Genomic DNA, 9,229 nt, shown 5'->3' on the forward strand with positions numbered 1-9,229 from the left:
TTATAGTTACGAATTTTATAAGTTGGGTGATTCATGCTACCCATTGTTGTCCACCAACACTTTGTGGGCTAAATATCCTTAAAATTCATTATGGTTCAAACAAACTCGTCTCAACCTAAAATATACTCAAATCAAACTGCAAGGAACATACTTAGTTTCTAAGCTTTTATTTGACATATCAGTGAATAGGGAACCATAATTTTTTAGCTTTCTACGTATATCACACAACAATCAATTTGGGCAGATTCAATTTTTGTTTGTTGAATGTAGTTATAATCACTGTTTAATATACTTAGAAACTTCAAATTAAATCCAAAAATTTTCTGGGGATCCTATTATAATAAAGGAAAGTGGATTCATTGGATAGTGCTCGTCAAGTGGTGAGTCGTGGTTAAATTGCATTTCGCTTGTACGATACAAGTCTACTACACATGTTAGGAGTTCTACATGTAAGAGAAGAGATGATAGTCATACCGTCTCTGTCTCTATAAAATACTAATATATCATATTGTATTGAATTATATTATATTATATAAAAAAGGGGGTAAGCAATGAGAATACGTCTCTCTAAACTTGTAGATGTGGGGGACCCACATTTCTGATTGTTACTTTCATCTAGACAGCTCATCACCTAATCCTAGGCGTCAATACATCTGGGCCATATACACATTACCCGTGTGCATAAGTTTTTTTTAATGAAAACAAAACTCTATAAGCAGTTTATTTTAACTGTGGCTATCGGCCGATTTATTCATCATGGTGTGCGGCCCACCTAATCATTGGCTCCATTTCATTTTTAAAACCTTACCTACCATGATCCAACCACACTTGATGATCGAAGTACATCATTTTCCTAACTCTTAAAATGGACCCCACCAGGCCATCACAAGCAGCCCACGACCGTAATTTTTTATAAAATTTAAAATATAAAAAAACAAAAAAAAAGGATTTTTTTTAATTTGAATTTGAGAGAGAGAATTGAATCTCCCCATATATCCCTCACCTCCCAACAACTTTGCCTTTTTAAGGATGGAGTCGTGAGATGAGAAGATCCGAACTTAGGAGGGAAAAAAAAAAAGAAGGGAGAGAGAGAGAGAGAGAGAGAGAGAGAGAGAGAGAGATCTAGAGAAAGGAAGCTCCTAAAAAGGAAAAAAAAAAGTTTAGTACTTTATTTATTTATGCGTGCGGCCATATGATGGACAATGCTAATTAACCGAGGGTCCATCCCATGCACACATGTAACAATGTGTGTGCATATACACGGTGTACATTCAAGTGCAGAAAGCATATAAAATATAAATCAAACCAAAATGCGTAACACCACAGATGTGTTTCCTTTTTGCTTTTGGAATGGGAATTTGTGTCGGCCCCACTGTAATGTGTGGGGTCTAATCCCACGATCCACTCGATTCTTACAAATGATATAAGGTGGGACCCCAAAAAATCAAGCCAACCCGATCATTAGATGGGCCATACCAATGAAAACAGTGGATATTGAACATCTACCATTAAAAACTTCTTGGGGCCTAAAGGAATTCCAAATCAAGTTGACATATGTACCTTCCCTTTAAACATATTAGCGTAGCCCACTCATCAATTCGGATCAAACATAAACGCCATAGTAGGCCCTACATAGGCCTTAGGAAGGTTAAACGATGAATGAACAGTTCGCACTGTTAGTGATAGTATGGACCACCAGAATCTTGAATTTGGTTCATTTTTGGAGCCATGTCCTAAAATGGTGTTAAACTGGTGACCGGGATGGATCCAGCACACAAATTGTGTAGGCCGCCATGAAAATTTTTATAAATTTAAAAGACTCATCACGTCTAAGCCATATTTAATAAAATTTTGGATCCGTAATTGATCTAAATCCGTGCGTCATCTGTGTAAGGCCCATCTCAATGTGTGTGAAAGATCCATGTTATTCATTCATCTCTTCAACCCTTGCATATCTTAGGGCTCAAAAATCATCCTAAACCAAAAATCCAGGCGGACCACAGTTTACAGAACAATGGAAAATGAGCATTCACTATCAAGCATCACGCGGTCCACAGACATCTTGTATCTAGGAGACATTTGGGCCCAATGGATAAACCTTAGGTGCCTATCTGATGGTCAACTCATATTCTCACAGTGGGACCTACTTTTAAATATATATATACACACACACACACACATAATATTAAAGGTTCTAGTGCTAGAACCAAAGTTGTTCCAAATGTTGGAACGGTCCACGTTTTTGGTTTTGGATTAGGGCAGTGGGACAACATGGTATGTATGTTATACCTTCTTCGCCCAATGTGTTTGGAAGGCCATGTAAGGCCTGCAATGAAATCTTGTGATGGATCTGAGATCTGTGTGGTCCCAACCGAAGTAAAATAATGGGACTGTATGTTGGGTTCTTTTGATCATTGTGGACCGCACAGATCTTATTTGGGACCAAGATTTTTACCCAACGGTCACTATGAGCGTAACAATCATATGGACGGTTACAATATTACACAGATGCTTATAGTGGACCCAGTACAAAAAGAAACAAAAATGAGGAAAAAAGAAAAAATTTCCAGCGTTGGAAGGGTTCCCACGTTGAAAGTTGGGTATCACTTTGAGTTTTGGATTGTGGATACCACATTGAAGTATGTGTCAGATCCACACCATCCACTTGAATGGTCATCATCTATTAGGGTCGAAACCCAGAAATGAACTCAATCCAAATATCAAGTGAGTCACATTTGCTTATGCAATTTGTACCGTTAAAACTTATGCACTTAAATACAACAAAAAACAAAAGTTAAAAACACCATTTTGCCCTTGTTCTTTTCAAAATGACAACTAAGCTAGAAATACTTTTAACCCATGCTTTTAATCTCATTTACACTTATATCATTACCACTTTATAACCATGATTTTCAACCTATTTACACTCATACCATGACCCTTGTTAAAAATCCAATTATACCATGTTTATTGTCATAAATTAAATTATACTTTAAATAATAATACTAGGGTTATATTTAAACTAAGTGCAAGTTTAGTCACTTTATGTACCCAACATAACCTTCACATACATGTTGACTATTGATAGTGTAGGTAATCGCACATTATGATTACAAAAGTACCGAGCACGTGTGTTCCTAAAGACAGGTGAGTGATCCCAACATGTTTCCTCTCCATATGATTAAAATAGATTGCTTTGATTGTTATGTTTGGTTGTATTATGATTTTGATTACCAATGCCAGAATTAAATTGATTATGGAATGATTTGTACTGGAGTGTTCTTGAAATCATTGAAATTGCCTCTCATGAGGAAGTGTGTGGCAGTTCATGTGATTAATGATATATTGGACATTCATTCCTTGCATTGAACAACGCTATTGTACAGATACTTAGGGGACAACCCTTTGTACCCACTAGCAGCCCACTACATGTGGAAGCATGCCCAATGGAGGGGTTGTGGGCCCTTGCTCATGCCTACCAATGGTAGAAGCATGACGAGTGCAGATGCAGGTCGCCAATATCCAACTCGAGCAAGTGGATGGTTTCTGTTTATACCCACTTGATGCATTATCAACATCATTTATTACATTTGCATCATATACATCAATCGTATTGTATCTTTGTTTGCTATACTGGATTGTTATGTTGTACTTGAATGTGTTGTTTTAATTGTATCGTGCATTATCCATGACAAGTTCACTCAATGGGCCTAGTTAGCTGACGGTGAATTGATGGAAAAATCGTACAGATGTTATTAAAGATGAAACAGTTACTCAATTTCCAATCCTGGAGACCGAACTGGTGGATGATCCACAAGGGCAGTGGCCCTATCTTGAAGAAGAGGAGCTGAATGCGCTGGATCATTAACTTGTTTACATGGAATTCATGCTACTTTCTTCATTTATGTCTAGGATTTTATTATTGCTTAGAAACTTCAAATTGGGAATGTTTTGAAGTATTTTATTGGTTAGTAAGTTGATAGTTTTGAACATGTTCTCATGAGATCGCAAATGGGTGGACTTAGCGGAATAATTAGCATTTTTATAATTATTAGAGATGTATGAAGACGAGTGTTTATGAATGTTTATGTTGAATGATGGTTGTTATGTGTGGATGATGGATGTTAATGAGAACTTAGAAAACATTTAATTATGTGCATCTGAAAACAGCATGAATACGTGGTTTTAGTACACTGTACGAGTCACATTCTGTAACTCGAGTCTGAGTGTGCACACTCTGTATCCGAATTTTGAGGTGTAACACCAGGATTATGCCATTATAGCATCGTTCATAGTACCTGTATCATACCAGCCCCATCAGGAGCACAACATTAAAGCAAAATTCTTAATATCCATATTTGTATCAGCCAACATGGCCATATAATTCCGTATTGGGTTGATACAGTACGCAATAAATAGTTAAAACAACCTGAGGAGAAAAAAATCTTATGATGTCATATATCGAATCGATACGACATACAATGCATGGTCAAAACGACCCAAAGAAAAAAAATATTCGATCGGGACATATCGGCAGTGAGATAGACCCATAAGGTCATAAATGCCCAATTTTTATTTTTTTTTCCAAAATTTCTTTTATTTTTCATCTTCTTTTTTCCATATAAAGTGATTTAAACCATGGAGGAAGGTTAGAAAGTGATTTAGATCAAATCTAGCCCTATTTTAGGAATCAAAACAAAAGATTTGTGCGGGACTCAACAAATAAAATTAGAATGGGTCATTATAGGAAGATTCATGAAAAGGGTAAACCATCACGTTTTCGTGTTTTCGTCTTCCTTTACTGTATTTTAATGTATGGACCCTAATTCACCAAATCATGCTTGATATTTGTTCAATTAGAGCCCATTTGGTTGATTTCAATAAGTCAAGCCAACAGACAGCATTCTTTTTTTTAAGAGAAATCATTATGCATTATTAAAAAGCCCACCAAAGGCGAGAAAAGAATACAACCGAACTCTACAATTAAAAAAAATAAGTAGAGATTGACTGAATTAACTGTCTTAACATAGAAGCCCAACCCAAAACGCTATACTTAACCCTACGAATACTTTCCTCAACCAAAGAATCCCTATTAAATGGTCATTTCAAGCCCCCCTAAATAACCAAAAATAGCCAAGACTATCATTCTCCACACCACTACCTCTACCTTCCCTGCCCTTCCCCCTGCCAAGCCACAAAAGATCGATCACGGTCCCTGACTAACAGCATTCTTATCAAAGAAAGGTCTAATAACCATTAAATACATGTCCAAAATTCAAATATATATATATATATATCGATTCTTCAACATCTCGTTTTTTTTTCTTTTTAATGATATTTTTCCTTGATCCTGTCTTAGAAAAAATTTTGGCCAATGGGGTTTAATGCAGGCCAATAATAGACCAATATGGATATGCGACACTTGTATAGTATCTTTTTTTGCCAAGCCGATAGGTCCATCGATACCAAATTCAAAACCATGCATTGAAGCACACCAAATGAATGGACTGGGTTAACAAACATTGGGCCCAACCTGAATACCTGATGCATACAATTACATCTCTCAACAGAGAGAAAGAGAGAGAGAACCTTTCTCAAATCTCATCTATTGATTCGTCTATCTACTTCTCTTCTTCTCTTCTCTTCTCCTCATCTTCTCTTCTACAATGATTTTGGAAGGGCGGATGAGGGTTCTTTGTCCGGAGCATGTATGTACTTGGGAGCAGCACACAAAATGAGTGATTGGAAGGGAAAATCTACCTTATTAGGCATAACAATACCCGATAAAATAGGCTTTACATTGAGCAATGGGCATTTGAATACCTGATTTTTTTACTCACATCCTTCCCTAAACATCAAAATGGATAGGTAAGTAGGTATTGAAATTACCGAGAATTGAAATGGCCCAAATCCAAACACCTGCTAAGAACTTTCCAACATAAGATTTTCTTGAGAATGTGGATTAGAGCATTCCTAAAAACGAGTTGAATTGAAATTACCGAGAATTGAAATGCCCCAAATCCAAACACCTGCTAAGAACTTTCTAACATAAGATTTTGTTGAGAACGTGGATTAGAGAACTAAAACCGAGTTGACTCGATTTCAACGGAGAACAAACTTAGTCCCTCAAAACACACACACTTTCTAAACAACAGGAGCAACTTGACACAGTTTCAAGAGAGTTAGAAATAAGCTGTAAGGGTATCACCGTATTCACACTCCAAAACGAAATTTACTTCCTGGGTCATGATACAACCAAAAAATTCTTCAAGAGTGATTTCTCACAATCTTAACAACAATGTTATCCTAATTGCTATCGTTTCGTAAATTGTAATCAGGGATGAATCGTATCATATCATGAATCGTGTCATAAACCGTGAGATTTTTTCTGATTTTCTTAAGAAAAAATATATCATAGAGAATTTTAAATTTTATAAATAAATCAGAATAATAAAAAACACATCAATAATCCATTTTCGTAGTAAGGGATGAGTGTTTCATAGGAAGTGGACACTGGAAGGAAGGAGATGGGAGAACTTGGGAGGAAACACGAGGAAAGCTCTCTTTTTAGAAAGCTTATAAATAAACAGGTTCTCGAATCAGAAAACGGATTGTTATACTGTAATGCCATCCTCCTGGAAAATTACCAGAATGACCTCTAAAAGACCATACAACACCGTCAAGTAAACACGACATTCCATCAATATCAATAAATGCATAAAAGAAAGAAGCCAACAAAAATATAAGCTGAAGCTTTCCATAAAATAACAGACATATTAACTAAATCTACAGATGACAGAAGAGGAAGAGAGAAGAAGAAGAAGAAGAAGAAGAAGAAGAGATGGAAAGAAGACCTGGAGGAGGCTAGTGGCATAGGTAATGTAGTTTCTCATCCTCCCTTGTGTAGTTATCCGTATCTCGTTCTCGTTTATGGGCGTTTCTGCCCTCGGCTTCTCCACCCTCTGATACCGATCCATCTACAACACCTCACAAAAAAGACAAACTCAAAAATCAAAAATAAATATAATAAAATTGATATCAAAGAGAGAGGGATGGATTAGGGTTGAAATCATGAAAGAAATAATAGAACTTGGAAAGAAAACGATCAGATCTGTGATATTTAAAAAAAAAAAAAAACCCAATAACGTGGATGAGAGAGAGTGATGGATTAGGGTTGGGGTTTAGAGGGTTAGGTTACGATACCTTTAGGAGCGAAGGGATGCCTGCCTCTGTCTCTCTCAGTTATCTCTTATCTGAAGCAGCCCTTTGTGGCTTTTTTTTTCCTTTTCCGCTCCAAAGAGCTTCTGTGCAGCCTTGCATATCTTATATAGCCTACTAGGCAAGCGGTCTAAGATAAAGCCTAGCGGCCGCGTTGGTATCGCACTTCGAAGACTGCCCGCTGGCGCGGCTTACCCGGATTTTCGGCACGCGTGGCGACGCGGTGCACGTGCTAAGATATGAGCCGATATCTGCTTGATATCAATAAAACTCAGGTCCATCTAATCATTGGTGAAGTACGTCGTGCCGACACGCGGTGCATACATATGCGACCTGCCGGATTTTTGCCTTAATGTTAGCCATAGTCGTGTAACACAATAAAAGTTTTTTTAAAAATAATAAGCATGATTACTATGGTTATAATTTTGTTATTATAAGAGTTTGATTTTATATTAATTAAGATTTTTAAGTACGTGGTTAATATTCTTATATTATTAAATAAGATGATGTTTTTATTTTTTAAGTTATTTTTGTATTTTAAATATAATGGGCCAGGTGAGTTTGGTGTGTGGTGCTCCACTTATTGTTAACAATGAATTTTAGGGCTTTTGAGGTCAAGAGGGTGTTATGTTTAACCAAAGTCGCCATTAACCAATTATTTCAATCGTATAGTCAGTTAAACCCTATAGAAGCGCTTAGGATTGAGAATATGAAGATCATTATCCTTAAAATGACTCTTGAGTTTGCGTTCAAGATATTCTAAGTAAGGAATCACGATTACAGAGAGGTAAGGTATTAGGCACCTACTCTACCTATACAAGCGTACGGTCTTTACTTCACAATATCTAATTAATTTATAAAGAATGAGATTAATTATCGTGCACAAAAGATTGAAATACAACGCAATCATTAGTCCAAAATTTTGATGGCGCAGGATCCAATTATATCGTTAAGTCGTAGAGCCTACGTTTGAACTGACCGAGTGTAGGGTGCAATGCATGTAGAAATGTGATGTATAAGATGCTCGATGCTATTTTAATACTTATGGCAAAATGACGGTTAGTTGGTTGAGTTTCTGGTGGGCAAGTTCCAATAATATCGGCAAGCCATAGAGCATACGTCGGCTAATTAGATACAAGAAAATAATGAAATGCAATGCAGTGATAATGTATTTAAAGAGAATGTGGGGTTGAGGAGAGAATAAGTGTTGCACAATGTTAATGCTTCGACTTAGATGCAAATAATTGAAATTTGAATGGTTGGATAGATGGTACTTCACAAAGGCAAGATCGAGTGGCTCGGATTAAGACTTTAGTAGCTTAGGAGACTTGGACTCTGGCTAAGCTAAAGTAGATCAGGGCTAGACTCTCTTTCTAACTCTCACTCTCCTTGGTGGAGGGATGGTTAGATGTAGTAGATGTTTTCCTGAATGCTTTATAGGATGCTTCATGAATGCTTTAAATGGAAAAAGGAGAGGGATATTTATAGCCTCCAAACATGGTTTTCTTGTAATTCCTGCAAAGTCCAAGAGCAACAGGTAGTTGAAGGGTTGGGATTGGAGATTGTCACATGGCATCGTCTCATGAGTTGGATGAGGTAGTAAAAGAGTAAATTTGGATAAGGAGATTGGCATCAGAGTAAATACACACCAGTCACACACTTAGAGGCTACAAAAGAGGAGCTCCATATACTCAAGAGATGCCACACTTGGAACTACCCCTTCGACAAGCCACCTCCCTCACTCGTGAGGAGGCTCTCTTGTGAAGGGTGTTACATTGTTGTTACACATTGTAATCCAATTGGGCTTGAATTTAGGCTTTCATCCAGGCTTGGTTTTGGGCTTAACTAAGGAGTTTATTGGATTGTTGGGCTAGGTAGGCTGACTGGATAGGTTAACTCAGTGATTAGCTCGATCAATTGACTTGTCGAGTTGACTTAAGGCTCTAGGGTTTTAGGGTCCTAGGTTTTATGATTATATCGACTGCATTAACACTGTTGATTGGGTTGAGTT

The 9,229-nt window shown here is 37.0% G+C and overlaps 1 protein-coding gene across 1 annotated transcript in view; it reads right to left on the reverse strand.

Moving 5' to 3' along the window:
- Positions 1 to 7,356, reverse strand: part of LOC131235585 (uncharacterized) — a 49,649-nt gene extending 42,293 nt beyond the window's left edge. The window contains exons 1-2 of the mRNA XM_058232798.1: positions 7,204 to 7,356; positions 6,855 to 6,977 (exon numbers count right to left, since the gene is read on the reverse strand). Coding sequence (XP_058088781.1) covers positions 6,855 to 6,977 — 123 coding nt within the window. The 5' untranslated portion in view covers positions 7,204 to 7,356. The remainder of the gene's footprint in view (positions 1 to 6,854; positions 6,978 to 7,203) is intronic.
- Positions 7,357 to 9,229: the final 1,873 nt, after the last annotated feature.

Source organism: Magnolia sinica, chromosome 19 (assembly GCF_029962835.1).
Source record: "Magnolia sinica isolate HGM2019 chromosome 19, MsV1, whole genome shotgun sequence".
Lineage (NCBI taxonomy): Eukaryota > Viridiplantae > Streptophyta > Magnoliopsida > Magnoliales > Magnoliaceae > Magnolia > Magnolia sinica.